The sequence below is a fragment of the Rhododendron vialii genome, chromosome 7a (genome assembly GCF_030253575.1).
Source record: "Rhododendron vialii isolate Sample 1 chromosome 7a, ASM3025357v1".
NCBI lineage: Eukaryota > Viridiplantae > Streptophyta > Magnoliopsida > Ericales > Ericaceae > Rhododendron > Rhododendron vialii.
The window spans coordinates 6,244,520-6,262,242 of record NC_080563.1 but is presented as its reverse complement, the minus strand read 5'-3'; the positions used below and the strand labels follow the sequence as shown (position 1 = coordinate 6,262,242).

Sequence of the window (17,723 nt, the reverse complement as noted above, 5' to 3'; positions counted from 1 at the left end):
TACCATTGTGGACTTCTACATTGCTAACCTTAGCAACCCCTTAAATGGATAACCAAAAGATGATGTGGCAATTTTTTATTATTACACTGTGGATGCTCTTAGGCACAAGAAATATAGGGGTAGATTTAGTAAATGTCCCAAAATATGAGATCTGTGTACGCCTTTCATATGAATATTTTCACCAATTTTACAATACCATTGCATTCAAATATGAAATATCCTCTATGAGATATGAAAATTTAAGGGTTTGTGGGTTTTTAATTTAATGAATGTAGCTAATAACATAATTTTATATTTATGAGGTTTTTTTGTCTAGATTAATGATTACTAGTTTTTCTTTATGGCTTTAAATTAGCCTCTTTTATTTGAAACCCAATCAGTCTAGTTTGAAAGCTTGTAACTTTACAAGTTTAAACTCATGCTTGAAAACTCGAGATTGGCTTGCATATTTCACAAACCAAGACAAGTTTATCTCGAGCACAAAAATTCAAGCTCGAGCCAAGCTTGAACACATGTAATAAAGAGTCAAGCCAAGCTTGAACAATATTGTGTTTGGCTTGTTTGGCTCGATTAGCACCCTTATCTATAATCCTCTCTATCTATTAAAATATTATAAAGCAAAGAGAGAAAGAATGAAAACCGGATCCAACTATGATGCCCCAGTCCAGTTTCTGGGCATCATTCCCCATTTTTTTTAACTGTTGGAGTGGTAAGTATGGCCATACATTGTGATATATACGTGTGAGTATAGATTGTGGTCATACAGTGTGGTAAGTATAATCATACATTGCGGTAAGTGTGATCACACATTTATGCCTTGTTATGATTATGCTATGCTTGTAATAGGTTTTGGTTATACTCATAATGGTTTTGTTATGCCAAAAGTTACGATGTCCCCAAAATGACCGAGAACACCGAAGTCATTCCCTATTCTAAAATATGGTCAGTTAGTTATCCATAAAATGAACCGTAAAGGCAAATGTATGCCTCTTAGCTTGACTACTTTTTGGGCAAATGACGTACTGAACAAACTATATAAAATGACCGATTCAAATCGTTATGATAACATCGATCTCAAAAGGCATCGATCAATTGGTACTTCCTAGTTCCTCCCAACAAGACGGTCTAGCATTCGAATATTGCCGCTGCAAGATTGTAATATATTATGCATTAAGTGGTTCATGTTTTACACATTGTGCTGATTTATACCCAGCATCTCATTTTATTTCGCTATAAATATAGACCTAGTTCCTCCTAACATGTGACCGGAGAATACAAGTAGTACATCATTGTTGACATCTAAAATTTATCCCTAGAGATAAATAAAGAATTCCACAAAATTCCTCAAAGTTCAATGGGGTGAAACTCTGGGGGATTCGCCACAAAATCATCGAGGAGCTGATCTACTGTTGTGTACTCGACGTCAGGATATAACTTTGAGACCTCCATCTCATCTTCCCCTATTTCAAAGTTTGCCAAGTCCCCTTTCACAAATATGCTGTGGATTATGGCCGCTCGTACGTTCTCCGGGTGTGGTGATGCTGTAAAATATATAAAAACGAACAATCTAAGAGTTTTTCATATGCAAATTAAGGAAAACTTAGAAAATCGCTTGCATGAAGCTCAGTTATTTTTTTATTAATTCCCTCTTTCGATGGGTAGCTCAAAGTTAGATCTATCTTCAATCCTGATACACATTCCAATCCTGACACGTACACATATTACACATACGTTCATTGATGGCGACCTCATGAGATAAACTAGGTTGCCTTTAGCTAATACTCCGTAAATGATAAACTTTGGCAACATTTCCTATTTTGCTGTTATTTGTTGCCTTTTAGGTTAATTCCTTATCACCCTTGTAATCTTCTTTTGGGGTTCGCGTACGTGGCATATGATTGTCGGGAGGGTTGGGTGCCAACGTCGTTGGGATGTTTCCCTCCCGTTGTGATGCCGTTTTTTTTCCTTTCTTTTGTTCTTTTTAATCGTACCCGTTACATGTGATTAATAAAAAAAATTCTTTGCTGTTCGAAAAAAAATATTAATGGACATTCATATATAAAGTGGTGAAGCAGAGAGAAAAAAAATAGGGCAAATTTTCGTAGTCGTCTCTCTAGTTTTACGGCTGTCTCAATTTCGTCCCTCTAGTTTCAATTGTTTCAATTTCGTCCCCATAGTTTGTTTTACGTTCCAAATTGGTAAAATCATTAACACCGTTAATAAAACTAGCGGAAAAATATAATTAAAAAATTAAGTGCTCCAATTTTCAATCTGGTTGAATCAGTGCGAAGATCTTATTTTTTTGATCATTTTATCCTAGATGGTCGTAATGAATTTTTGGCTCTAAGGCCTTTCAACGAACATCCGAAGACACCTTATTTAGTTTCATGACTCTCTTAGGGTGCTCATTGAAAGGTCTTAGAGCCAAAAATCCATTATGACCATTTAAGATAAAATGATCAGAAAAATAAGATCTTCGCACCGGTTCAAACGGATTGAAAATTTTAACACTTAATTTTTTACACCGTTTATATATTAAAAAATATAGTTAAAAAATTAAGTATTCCAATTTTTAATCTGTTTGATTCGTTCCGAAGATCTTATTTTTCTGATTATTTTATCTTAAATGGTCATAATCGATTTTTGGTTCTAAGGCCTTTCAATGAGCACCCTAAGAGAGCTCTGAAACTAAATAAGGAGCCTCCGGGTACTCGTTGAAAGGCCTTAGAGCCAAAAATTCATTACGACCGTCTAGACTAAAATGATCAAAAAAATAAGATATTCGCACTGATTCAACCGGATTGAAAGAAAGGTCTTAGAGCCAAAAATTCATTACGACCGTCTAGACTAAAATGATCTAAAAAATAAGATATTCGCACTGGTTCAATCGGATTGAAAATTGGAGCACTTAATTTTTTAATCATATTTTCCTGTTAATTTCATTAACGGTGTTAACGATTTTATCAATTTAGAATGTAAAACAAACTACAGGGACGAAATTGAGACAATTGAATCTAAAGGGACGAAATTGAGACAACTATAAAACTAGAGGGACGACTATGAAAATTTGTCAAAAAAAATATCGTTGTTGTCTACCCCGTTTCAGAACGGGTTTTAAGTCCTTATTTTTTAAGAAGACAATTTCAAACTCAAAAATTATGGATCTATTTAAATCTAAAACTATGCAATATAGATCTTGTTTGAAAGATCTCATCGAGATCTTTTATACCATGCAAAAAAAATTGAAAAATTATTTTTCATTTACATTATTTTTTGAGTTTAAAAATATAAAATAAGCTGCTTATTTTTTAAGAAGGTTTCTGGAACAGGGCTTACTCTCTGAGAGCTCCACAATCTCTTCCTCGTGCACAAAAACCTTCTTATAACTGCGGCTGGTTTTCTTCTCCCACAGTGACACCAACTCCAATTGGGACAAGATGTTTTCTGAAGGCCGGAAGAGTACAGTGCGATTGCAAGTCCTCGGGTCATTTGCAGCTTTGATTGTGTAGATGGCAATGTCTTCTTCGCGGGTAAAAACAGCTAGACGCAAAAATATAGAGGGAGAAATATTAGATAGAGATAGTACAATGGAAAAATCTTGTCTCGCGTACAAAATCTTATCATGGCAAAATGTTTTTTGCGAACATTGTTTTGAAACATTAAGCAAGCTTTATGGCCTTGTACTTTTGAGCTAATTTTACATGGGTCCACTCAATTTTTTATTTAAAATTATTGAACGTCTCAGATTTTTCATGTGGAACCCGAAGTGGACCCCACGTGGTCGTCGGTGCAGAATCGGTAAGCCACCCGTCGATGGCCGTAGCTTTTTCGATTGTAGATAAAGGGTTTAATTTGCTTACCCTTGGTTTCACCAGTGCCATAAATGGTAAGCTCGTCGGAATATTTGTCATGCGGATGGAGCAAGAAACTTGAGAAGTATGCAGCAAAACAAGTTGATGCAAGAAATGTAGAAGGGACTCCAGTTGCTTCTGTAGCTCTTCTGATCTTCTTCTTTTTATCAAGGTAATCTTGAAATGGGGGGAGTACTGCAGTTATTCGGTCCTCTTCACAACCAAATTCTGATGGAATGAATCTCTGAAAGAAAGTACAACTTCAGAATGTTAATTAAGGTAGGACTACGATCAATCACGAGTATTATTTGTTTGGGTGCGCCCTGAAAACCTCGCAATGAATTGCGAGTCTGTTGATTGTTATAAAATCAAAGTGTTATGTTAACTTGGGGTTATAAACTCGGATCCTCAGAATTAGTTGAGGAATGCGCATATGTTGATCCGGACACCTGAGTTATCGAAATAACTAAACCTGTCATATGATCGATTAAGTACATGGGTACGTGTATACCTGGACGTTTCCCGCAACCTTTATGGCATCTATGATTCTAAGTTGATCCATGTAATAAGGGGTTCCAAGTGCAGAGATGACAATATCGACTTGTTTGATGAGTGAAACAAGCTTCTCGTGATCGCTCAATTCCCCCTGAAAAACAAGCAAATCAAGCAGCAGCGGATAAAAAATAAAAATTGTACAGTAGCAGTAGTACAAAGTACACCAGAAAGTTTACACACACAGCAGATCTGTGCACAGATTTTGTTATGGGACCCACCACGGATCCCACAAAAATCATCCGAGCCGTTCATTAAATGTAAAACATTTTTTCAAGGGTCTCAGTAAAAAATAAGCTCAATCCGATACCTATAGATACTCGATCCAACCATATAACTTTTCATTATCTGGAAATCTGAATGAAAAGTTATATGTTTGGATGAAGCACCTATAGATATCGGATAGAGCTTATTTTTTACGGGGACCATTGAAAAAATATTTTACATTTAATAAACGGCTCAGATGATTTGTGTGGGATCCGTGGTAGGCCCCACAATAAAATCTGTGCACAGGTGTGTTGCAGGACTCTGAATAGTACACCAACATAGGGATAAGAGACAATAAAGCTACAAGTACTTATGAAATGTACATACCATATACATCTGGATTTTGTGGAGCCCACATCGGATCCCACAAAGATGATTCCAACCGTCCATTATTTTTAAAATATTTTTTTATGGAGCCTTGCCCTTACAAATTTAAAAATATATATTTACCGATATCGGGTTGAGTAGTTGATTTTTTACAGGACTCTATAAAAAATATTTTAAAAATAATGGGCAGTTCAGATCATCTTTGTACGTGGGACTCGAGGTGGACTTCACAAAATTCATATGTACATAGTATGTATATTTCATATGTACACATAGCAGCAGTCGATAAGAGATATATGTAAAGTGGTGCATATTGCTTTATTGGCAGAAATATCAAAAATGATATAACCACACACAATGCACAAATACACTCACAACGTGTGTGGGGTCCACACAATTGTGTGAGGTACGTTGTAGCACTACTCCAGAATTATATGATCTCAATATAAAGAAAATTGCATTACAAGTGTAAAATTTAGCTAGTGAGTGGTCTGGATTCAACTATTTGGAAGATGAATTGATTTTTAGACGAATTTCCTTATCTCTATCTTTACGTTTGACAGTTTTAATGTTAATTTACGTGGACGGTTTATGAATACACGAGAAGATAATAAATAAATTGATCATTTGGCTTTCGTATGTTAATTAAGCAAGCAAGCTAGCTAGGTGTGATATAAAAGTAGAGATGTATGCGCGCAGGTGGATTTCAGCGGAGGATTAGGAATAAATTTGCAACCTATATATACTCGGCTAGATGTTACGGCCGGAGTAGATATATATATTTTCTCACCTCGATCGCTTATAAAAGTATGATAGTGATTAACACTGAATAGTACATTACTAAAGTATACGTACCTGGATAATTATAACGCCCATCGACTCAAACTCCTTGTGTAGTTCCACCTTGGAGTTGGATGTTTTTGGAGTGATCGGGCGCCCATACACATATGTTGGGTGCCCCATCTTAATGCTAGCCCTCACTACGTGCTTACCAAGATGCCTCCCGGTTCCTCCAAATACAAGTATCTTGCCCAACCCAATTGTCATATTCTCTCTCTCTCTCTCTCTCTCTCTCTCTCTTCTTTGTATCTGTGGAGATCTCTCTCTCTCTTCTTTGTATCTGTGGAGATGTTCATGAGAATATGAGGCTATATATATAGCATGTAAAGGTGTGATTTTTCAGTGCCGGGTGGATATATCCCACGTGGTACCCGCTCGGCACATCCAAACCATTCAATTCACTTATGGACAGGTCGGATTGAAATTCTCTCTCTTCTCACCCCAACACTCTCTCTCATTTTTCTCTCTCCAAATCCGAGCGGTCTAAAAATGCAATGGACGGCTCGGATGCGCAGATCGAACACTACATGGTACCCGCTCGGCAGTGAAAAAATTTCCCATGTAAAGAGTCATTTTCGTTTGTCTAGTCAAAATTAGCCATCGGATGAATACAACTAAATAAAAGTATGGCCAAAAGTAAAAGAAAATCAGTATGGACGAAAAAATAACTAAATAACTTGTAGTTTTGTCGATGGTGGTCTTCTATGAACTTTTTTCAACTCCATCGACATTTTTGTATTTTTATGATTTCTTTTGTCAAGGTAAATGATTACTCTAAAAAATTACGACAAACAACGAATAAAAATTACTAAAAGTAAAAAAAGCCCCAAAAAGTACAAGACAAAAATAATTAGAAAAATCACACCCATTATGCCTTGTTTGGATGATATTTTGTAAAAAAAATCCAACTCAAAAAATACTTATTATCCATGCTTTCAATTATTAATCTCATTTCTCTCTCCTCTCTCCAATTATTATTCTCATTTCTTTATCTATCTATCTGTACTCATTACCCACATCTTCAATCATTACCCTATTTTTTCTCCACTCATTACCCAAAAATTAAACTCAAAAATTTTCAAAATATCATCCAAACAAGGCATAAGTTACGAGCTCCTCGAGTTTGCTTGTGTTCAATGTTCGCTTAATCACTTTGTTGTGGAGTATTAGAGCATGTACACCAAGGGATAGGCGAAATAACTAGTGAATAGTGCGAAAACGTATTTTTGCTAGAACCTTTTAACTTTCACACTACACCAATCCTCTCTATGTTGCTAAACGAACCAAATAGCTCAGTTCGACTTTTAGCTTGTTCAAACTTGTTTTAAAAAAATATAAGCCAAGTTTAATCACGTGTTTTTTTTTTTTTTTATGAATTCAAGTCAAGCTTAAGCATATGAGTATTTGGCTCAATATACTCGTAAACAAATAGGTCATTCCATAAATCTATATTATAAAACAGATCAGTTTTTTTTGAAAATTTCTAGACATACAAATGGAAACAACATTTTTATCAATCGGATTAATTACTCTTTATTAAAATAGTAGTCATGTAATTAGAAAATGAAAAACCTAATTATTGGTTTCCTTACAAAATTTCTTTCTCCTTTTTTTAGTACTCCTTTCCTCTCTATCTCTATCTTTATCAAGATGGATTACTCTTAGTTAAAATAGTAGCCATGTGATTAGAAAAGAAACAAAAAAGAAAAACCTAATTATTGATTTCCTTACCAAAACTCTCTCTCTCTCTCTCTAGTATTTGCTCTCCCTCTCTATCTCTATCTTTATCAAGTTGGAGAGTGTCACGCCTCGATTTTTAACATAAATAAATAATCAATTTCAATAAACAATCATCGCACAATATATATAATATCCAAAAGAGAGTTCTCAAATGATCACTTACAACCAAGTCCCCAAGTTTAGATATTTACAACATTGGCACTACGACCCAAATTTCATAATTAGTCAAAGATGTTAAATTTAAAGGTTACATGATATCTAAAGTTAAAAGAGTTCAAATGAATTTATAGTTACATCTTTTCGAGAGATCATACAAAAGATGATAGAATCACTTTTCAATAACGGCTTTCAAAAGATATGAAGTCAAACATGCACACCATGCACTCCGCGTCAAGATCCTTTGGATGTACCTAAAATGATAATAGGTTGAGCTATGTAGGAGGTGGGTTCCACGGGAATCACTTACGTGTGAATGTTCGTCAGCTGGAGAGGTGTGATTGGTTGATGACTAGCGAAAGGAATAGGGAAGAAATCTTGTGGGATGAGGGAAAGGGCGGAAGGTATAGACAGAACAGAGGCAGCGTGTCTCTCTTGTTCTCCGAGGGGTATTTGGCCTTTTCCGGGGTTGAACAAATGAGGTCACTTCTTTTCTTTGAGGAAGAATGTTCTCCTTCCTCAAATTCAGTGCTCACGCACTTTCTCCCAGAAAAAGATCATCTCTCATTATTGGGAATGTCAGGGGTATTTTATAGAGCACCTGGGCCTAGGTCAGGCCCAAGACGACGCTCCTATTAAATCCTGACACGTGTTCCCTCTGTACCTCCTGGCCTTGGGGAAACTTGCCCTGTCCGCGTGTCCGCGGAGCGACTCGTAACCCCGTGGCGATACCTCAATCCCAAGCCACCAAGCCACAAGAAATTCCCCTATTCCCGCTGGAGCGAGGTCGCAACCCGCGGCGATTGTACGTCCTTCGCAGAGTCCCTCCCGAACCTTGCCTCTGGGCTAGGACGGGACTCCTGGAACTCTTTAATATCATCTTTTGTAGTCACACGGTCCCTGATAGGCGCGTAAATGTTCACATTAGCGCCCCCTAATTTATCTTTATTAAGTCTCATTTATATTATTATTCAGAGCTTAATGCTTAATTTATGTATTGTAGGTATTTTGAGAATTTGATGAAAAAAAGCGCAAAATTAAAATATTACACAGTGATTAAGGATGGTCCGTTTGAGGGTCAATACAGAGTCAAGATAGTCCACGGGCATAACTACAGAGGATAATAACTTGCAATTCAATTGGAAATTAGGTTAGCAAGTAGGCTCGCACCGGTGTGGTCCTACCCGTGTCAGTGAGGTCGTCGACGGTGGTGGTTCGCCAGGGTGGTTGTGCTTTTCGGATGCGGGTGTGCCGGCGTTTTTCTTTGAGCTCTTTCTGGACATTGTCCTCGACCAGATTGCATCTTGAGCGTAGTTGGGGGATTGGACTGTTGTCCCTTGGGACTTCTACGATCACTTTCGACGATTGGCTCCTAGTCCGGCAACCGAGTTGCAGGCCTGCTCCGGCAGGGGTGTCAAGAGTAGTGGTGTCTTTTGGCATGTACTCGCGTCTAGCTTGTGTTAGTTTTGATTTAATGCTGTATTTTGTGATGTAATCTGTTTGCCTTCGGGCTTTTCCATTATTTAATGGATTGACGTTTCAAAAAAAAAAGTAGTAGCGTGCGTGGCCCACGGCTGAGAATTATTAGAATTAAAAAGTACAAGGGTTTTCGGCCATATATATAACAAAGGACTAATTCAACATAACAAAGGACTGATTCAACAGGGGAGAGGTCTTATCTTTCGGGACTGCCGAGAATCTAGAACGGGGCTGCCGTGGTCACGAAGAACAGGGGCTGCCGAAGTCAATATTGTTTAGTATTCTCTTTTCCTTTCAAGTTTTTAAAGTTTTGTTCAATTACTTGTACTTTGATAATTCGTTTTAATTTCAGTTTTTTATAAAGGTTATTCGTTGATATTTGATTAATTGATATTTCTTGTTTATTTTTCATCTTGCGTAATAGAACAATGTTTCAATTTAGGGTTTCTTTTGTTTATTGCATAATGATTAATGAGTAGTCGTTTAGGTAGGGTCGCGGGGTGATTAGCACACCGTGGCTAGTTCAGACACTGCTCCTTTTATCAAACAATGAAAAACCGATGTTAGATTGGAAAATACTTCCTGCGGACGAATCCGGGCATCGTCGGAGCCCATGTGAACGGGGGAATGGGGGTCCAAAACTCATTCTTCGCTGCGCATGGGTATACGGTGACCATAGGGTTTCGCATCTTGCGGGGTATCTTTTTCAATCTAAAATTAAACATTTTTAAGAACTCCAAACAGAGCAGGTTAATCCAGACTAGTTATAAGTGCTATGAACCCTACGACCGCACCTTTCTTTTAATTATCTGAAAAGTACAATCAATTTCGTAGGTTTAGTTTAATCTCAAATCAACCGACAAATGGTGGCTACCTAAGAGCCCATTTAAATTATAACAATCCAAATTTTTAGTCAGCACACATCACCGTCTTTGTGGATTCGATTCCGGACTTACCGGATATTGTGCTACGTCGGTTTCCGCTCTACGCTTGGGGCAACCCATTATTTTAGGACTAGAAATCGGTCAAGCAGTCCCCCTCTGATAGGATTATTTCAGGATGCGTCTCATAATTCCGTGGTAACATCGGGGCTCCGCGGTAGCTTCCCGCGGACGACTTCCGTGGGGACTAATATCCCTTTGGCGCATTCACGTGCCTTCTTCTCATTGGGTGGTCAACTATCCTTCGTTGGGTAAAGATTTGACCGAGGCTACTTTTCTCCGCGGGTCCCGCAGCCACGTGTCTGTAAGCAATTGGAAGGTCAAATAATCTTCCTTGGTAATTGGTTTGACGATTTTGACCGTACCTACAAGCTACTAGCTCAGTAGAGAATTCTATACTCATATTTTATGTAAATGCGATGAAACATGCAATGAGAGTGAATGATTTTCAATAGACGATATGAGATACGATGGAATATCACGAAGAACCGACGGACTACGACTATGGGATCCTATACGTCTTATAGCTATCCCTAACTATTCATACATCAAGTTAGAAGTAGCATTAAACACACATCAATCTAAATAACTTACGACAAGTTCTCAAACCATTTTAAAACTCCTCAATGAACACCACAATTAGCTTCCTCATTTCTTACCATTCGATATTAAGCCCCTATTAAAAAAAAAAAACATTCATTTTTTATTACCAAAATATTAATTAGAGGACCGCATTTCTTTCTTGTTTTTACTAGTCAAATTAGTAGTAGTTCGGAGAGCAAGCATAAGATTTCCACCACCCGTATTCCTTCCAGTTTCCTTATTCGTTTTAACTGACTTCCAATTTGGCTGCTTGACTTTGTGTTTCATCAATTCCTAAAAGTCTTTCAAATTGCCACAATCAGTGGCGGATCCAAAAATTTCATATACTGTGGCACCTATTATTCATAATCTTAAAAAATATTTCTCTGTATGTATACTACTAAATTATCGTTCAACCATTAAATATTAATTTTATTTCACAACCGATTTTTCATAATATTTATAGCTAAAAATACACTTTCAACTATCGTAGTGGGCAAGTAAACTAAGGGATATAGTAATTTAGTAATTTAATTTTTGTAATATTGTGGATTGAGAAGAAAACAAAAAGAGGTAGAACAAAAATGGTGAAATAAAGAAAAGAAGTAGAACAAAAATGGAGAAATAAAGGTAAGAGGTAAATCAAAAATGGAAAAATAAAGAAAAAACAAGGGATTGAAGTGCTAATGGTTTGCACTAGTATAAGAGACTTTTTTTATATTTATATCTAACTTTTTTTTACTTTTTTTTTAAAAGGCGTGGGGACACGTGACCCCACGTGCCCCAACGTGGATCCGCCCTTGGCTACAACCATACCCAAATCACACAAGTATGTGTGGAGTGTGAGTGTTTTTTAGATGAGTGTGGTTCTAGACTTATTGAAACTTGAAAAAAAAAATCTACTCAAAAAATATTTATTATTCCTATTTCTAATCACTACTCTCATTTGTCTTTCTATGTCTCTCCACTCATTAACCATATCTCCAATTATTACCCTACTTTCTCTCTCCATCATTACCCAAAAATTATTTTCAAATTTTTCACACATGAAAGTCTTTTCGGCATCTTGGATTGGTATTTTTTCCATGCAAGGGGTGTTTACTTTAGAGACCTTGTGTGGCTCCACTCCTCCAGTTCACTAGCACACCAGCAATGTTGTGATTGAAACAGATGCAAACAATGTGATCAAAACTCATTCAGAACACCAAGAACAACTCTCATCACCTTATTGGCACAATTCGTGACTGTAGCTAGGGGCCTTCTGCAGCAGCTGGGGTTGCCGCGGCTTAGCCACATCACGAGAGAGATCAACAATTGTGCTGGCTTACTTATTAGCAGGAAATGCCCATCATGACCAAGGGGAGAGTTTCTTTGGTTCATATGTTTTTTCTAGCCGGTAAGAAGAGTGCTTGATGATTTGCTAGTCCTAAATTAATGGGTTGTCCCATGCGTAGGGCGGAGACCGACGTAGCACAATATCTGGTAAGACCGGAGTCGAATCCACAAAGACGGTGATGTGTGCTAACTTAAAAACTTGGATTGTTATAATTTAAACGGGCTCTTAGGTAGCCACCCCTTGTCAATTGATTGTACTTTTCAAATAATTAAAAGAAAGGTACAGTCGTAGGGTTTATAACACTCGCAACCGACCCGGACTCATCTGCTCCAATCGGTGTTCTTTAAAACATTTGATTTTAGACTGAAAAAGATGTTCCGCAAGATGCGAACCCTTATGGTCGCCATTTACCCATGCGCAGCGAAGAATGAGTTTTGGACCTCAATTCTCCCGTTCACATAGGCTCCGACAATGCCCAGGTTCGTCTCTGGGAAGTATTTTCCCAATCTAAAAATTGTCTTTCTTACATTTTTTTATTTCGAAATAGGAGCAGTACGCGTCCGAACTGGTCACGGTGTGCTAATCACCTGCGATCCTACCCATACGACTACTCACCCGTTATTAAGCAAGAAACAAAAGAAACTCTAGTTTGAAATATGCTTCTATTACGCGAGATGAAAAATAAACAAAACATTTAAGCTAAACAAGAACCAACGAACAACTTTTATAAATAACAAAAATTAAAATGAATTATTAAAATGCGAGTAATTAAACAAAGCTTCAAATAACTTGAAAAAAATAAAACTTGGAAGAAAAACTGTAAAACAAAAGTCTCGCAGCTCCCGTCCTTTTCTTTTCTTCCGTCCGAAACCTTTTTTTTCCCATACATTGTACGCAGCTTTTTTTCTTTTTCACGCCAGAACCTAAAGTCAATAGGGTAAAATGCTTATATATAGGGATTGATTCATCGAAGACCTTAATCACACAAAAATCCTTTGGACTTCACGAAATAATAAATGAACCATTTAATTTTGAATCATTTCGCATTTTAATCTCAAACTTCTTTAAAATCCTCTTTTTATCCAAAGTCTCGGACAACGGGCTTGAGCAACCTATAAACATAAAAACACATAATAAAAATCTGTTAACAAAAATAAATTACTAATAAATGTAGATTGGAGGGCCAAAATATATATATTTTGACACTTATCAAAGGGAATCCTTCTTATCTTTTTTTATGATAAGTAAAAGTAAAATCCTTCTTATCTTATTTTTACCTTTTAATCACAACCACCAAAAAAACAAAAAATCAAATATGACTTTTTCAACTTGATGGATGACATGGTTCCCTCCCACCAACACAATATAAGTATTCAGCATTGTCACCATGCCACATAACGTTAGTCTTGCAAAGAATAGTAATCTAGTGTCTCGTACCAAAAATGGGCATACAAGAATATGTGTAAAGCTTTATCATCAATTTGATAGCTTGAATGTATCGGAATTTATACAATTTTTTCCCTACGCATACAAATGCACACAAATATATAATACTATATGTTAGACTGTTTCTTTGCGATTTCTTTTGCGGTCTTGGGGAGTCAAATAGTATCGCTAACTTGATTTATCCACATATAGAGACTACTTCAATATCAAAGAAGAAACCTAGAAAAAGTTGTTTCCGTGTAATTTGATCCAGACATCTAATTATAAATAAAAAAAAGAACAAAAAACATTGTGATACGAAAGAATAATCACGATTCACTTTTTTTCTCTCCTCACGGATGTCCAACCAAAGCAAGGTGGCTGTGCCCCAAAAATAGGCACCGTTTCAATTAAAAAGTTACTGTATATGAGTTTTTTTGGACCGTTCATTACCTAGATACGCTTAGAACGAACATTCGAAATCGGTAAGCTTTTAAGTCAACAAACCATTCTTGAATCAGAATACTCTAATACTACATTTTAACCTTTTATTTTCTGTTGAGAATTGTCCAATACAGTACATTTACTAAAATGAAAGCGGGAACAATAAATACAAAAATAACACACTTGGCTCTAAAACACTGCACAGTGGACAGCAGCGGACCTATTCAGGGCACGTGCCGCAAAACTCCCAAGTTTTTCTTCTTCTCCGTTATTCTTCCAAGTTATAGTCCTTCCTCTGTGAACCAATTTCTACCAAATAGTTAGCTGTGGGACCTCTTCCAACTTCCAAGTAGTTTGCAGTCACACCACATAATTAGTACTCCTTCTACCTCTACCTGTCATAATTAATATTCAACGAGGACTTGTCTAGATTGTAAATTGACCATTGCAGGTTCAAATTGGAGGTCCAGTTTTCAGATAGGAAATTATAATTAAATTATATATCGGATGTAGTATTTTGCATATGAATAGTCAAATTGGGATTAAATAAATTAGCTGTGTTTTTAATATGTCCTCGCCAAGGTTAGTGAGATATCTTTTGATTGTTTGGGAAAACTAGTAAGTACTTTAATTGGTTACTGTTTTTTATTTAATGATGGAGATTTACAATCAGTTTACATAATTTATGCTTAATTTTAATCTTTGCTTACGGTTACCATTAATAATACTAAGGAATGCTTAATTTTAATCTTTCCTTAATACTAGGTGCCCCCAGTCCGAACAAATCCTGGGTCTGCCACTGACAGTGGAGTTGCCTGTTGGACCACATGGGCACTACTTAACGAGAAAAACTTTATTACAGAACTTTCCGTGAATAAATATTTACTTGGACGGTTTATGAATACGAGAAGATAATAATTAAATTGATTTGCCTCTCGTATGTTAATTAAGCAAGGTGTTATATAAAAGTAGAGATGTACGCGCGCAGGTCGATTTCAACGGAGGATTAGAAATAAATTTGCAACCTAGCTATATATACTCGGCTAGCGCGCTGTTAAATATTTTCTCATGACCTGCTAGCTAGAAGTATGATCACACGCAGTGAGTAAAGTATACGTACGTACCTGGATGAGTATAACGCCCATCGACTGAAACTCCTTGTGTAGTTCCACCTTGCAGGAGTTGGAGGGGTTGCTATGGGGAGTGATCGGGCGCCCATACACATATGTTGGATGCCTCATCTTAATGCTAGCCCTAACTACGTACTTACTAATATAGGTAGCAATCTCAATTCATATTTTTCTAACACATTCAATTTACCTATTTATAACTCAATCCAATCTGTCCATATTATATAACGGGTTGATATGGGTTCACCCATATAAACCCATATTTACATGGGTTTAGACGGGTTGAAAATGGATTCAATATGTGTTTGAATTAAAAAACTCATTCTGCACAAGAGTTGTTTTACTCCTAAAATCCCCTAACTTGTTTTCCAAAATTTCTTTTTCTTTGATCTCATAATGGCCTACGATCTACTCCTTCCGTTCCAAATTAATAGTCCGATTCGATCTCCAATACAACTTTTAAAATGTTAATATCTTTCAATCTATAATGTCTTTAAAAATTTTAAAAACTTTGTATAATAAAACTAATTGAGATCTATCATATGAGATCCATATTGCACATAAAATTTATTATAGATTGAAAGATATTAACAATCTAAAAAATACATTGAAGACCGAAATGAACTATTAATTTGAAACGGAGGGAGTATTATTATTAGACTTTATGATAGTGATTTACGGTTGAGATGGCCCCACCGTGCTGGGCCCTACGTCTAGTGCAAACTTTTCTTCTTTTCATGTTATGTTTACAGTGGGAGGTTGTCTTTTTCACGGAGCGGCGCGATCACAGTCGTCTATTCAAGCAATCAATAGTTGGGATTTGTTTTTAATTCTTACAATTGATTCAGTCCGAACTGTCCAAAAATACTTTGGACGGTCGCAATTGGGCTCCGTAACTTTTTCTTTACAGAAAAAAGCATAAAAAAGTTTTTCTGTCACAGTGGAGATAATTGCCAACTCTCTTTCTCTCTCTTTTTTATCAGTAATGCTACACGCACAGCAAATGTGCACAGATTTTTTGTGGGGCCCACTACGGGTCCCACACAAATAATCCGAGCGGTTCATTAAATGTAAAACATTTTTTCAAGGGCCCCCGCAAAAAATCAGCTCAATCCAATATCTATAAGTGTTTGATTCAATCATTTAACTTTTCATTATTCTGAGATTTGAATGAAAAGTTAAATGATTGAATCAAGTATCTATGAGTATCGGATTGAGCTGATTTTTTGCGGGGGCCCTTGAAAAAATGTTTTACATTTAATGAACCGCTCGGATTATTTGTGTGGGACCCGTAGTGGGCCCCACAAAAAATCTGTGCACAAAATCTGTGCACATTTGCTGTGCGTGTAGCATTACTGCTTTTTTATATTGGGTGCGTATTTAAAGTGTTTTATTTTACCGTTGGAAAGAAAAGTTACTTTCAGATTCCGTTCCGAAAACCAAAATAAGTCCTTATTTTTTAAAAAGGCAATTTCAAGCACAAAAATTATAATCTTATTGAAATTTAAAAATATGCAATATGATCTTGTTTGGAAGATCTTGATGAGATCTTTTATACGATGCAAAAAAATTTGAAAAATTATTTTTCATTTACTTTATTTTTGAGTTTGAAAATATGAAATAAACTGCTTATTTTTTAAAAAGGTTTCTGGAACGGGGCCTCAGTATTTTTGTAGGTGGAGACATAGTCATTCGTGCACGTTCAAATAAATTTGAACAAAATAGTGGTGGGATGTTGAGGTTAAACAGTGAATGTGTTAGATTGATTCAACAGACAACCCCCGACGAAACCGAATGGATAAAAAATCCACACAAGTAACATAGATACATACGAAACTTTTACGATATCATTTTCGAGTACTCCAACGACATTTTCAAGCCAACTTAGCCTTCGACTCGGCTCATTGCTATTTGTTATCCGTGTTGCAGATTAGCACCCAAGATTATACAATCTTGATGCTCAAATCCTCCAATTTGTAGCTTTTATATATTTAATTCGTCGTTTTTATCCCATAATGCACGTAAGGTATTTTTGTGTATGTTTCAAGTAAAACGTGTTAATAAGACAGTTTTGAACGCCAAGAAACGTTCCGGGATGTAACCAAGAGTTTCAAGTGCCCAGCAGCATACGTCTCATTGTCACCAGAGCCTAACGGCATCATAAGAAGCCTCGTAGGTCGTTCGGTGGTCGAGAATGGCGAGGAGTGAACTAAGTTTTTCAAGAAAGGCAAATGCATCTAGGATGGCCCTCGAGGGTATTCAAGAGACCTAGACTACATGGCACACCTCCATCAAGTCTTGATCGAGTATCAAAGTATTGGAGGGCCGTCGGGACATCACAAGAGCTCAAAGGCCAAGCTGCCTTGTTTTGCAGACAGTGGTACCGGTACCTCAAAAACATGGTACCGGTACTCTTGTGCTGAAATGGAAGACAATTGGATTGGTACCAATACCTCATTTTTGTGGTACCGGTACCAATGCCCTTCGACCAGCTTTTTGTGTTGAACATTTCAACCTTCCATTTATGGAAAGTTTATACTTCTAGTATGTTTTTGGGATATTTTGGAGACATTTTGGTCCTTTGTAGAGCTGATTTGTAAGGCTTATAAATAGCCTTTATTGCCATTTATAGCCAATATGTAATCTTTATGCT

At 36.7% G+C, this 17,723-nt stretch overlaps 1 protein-coding gene across 1 annotated transcript; it reads right to left on the bottom strand.

Moving 5' to 3' along the window:
* Positions 1-1,084: 1,084 nt before the first annotated feature.
* On the bottom strand, positions 1,085-6,100 carry LOC131334285 (isoeugenol synthase 1-like). The gene is made up of 5 exons (XM_058369221.1): positions 5,853-6,100; positions 4,363-4,497; positions 3,861-4,095; positions 3,337-3,540; positions 1,085-1,541 (listed from the first exon to the last, which is right to left on the bottom strand). Exons 1-5 carry the CDS (start codon positions 6,042-6,044, stop codon positions 1,345-1,347), a joined length of 963 nt encoding a protein of 320 aa, XP_058225204.1. The 5' UTR covers positions 6,045-6,100; the 3' UTR covers positions 1,085-1,344.
* Between the last annotated feature and the right edge of the window lie 11,623 nt (positions 6,101-17,723).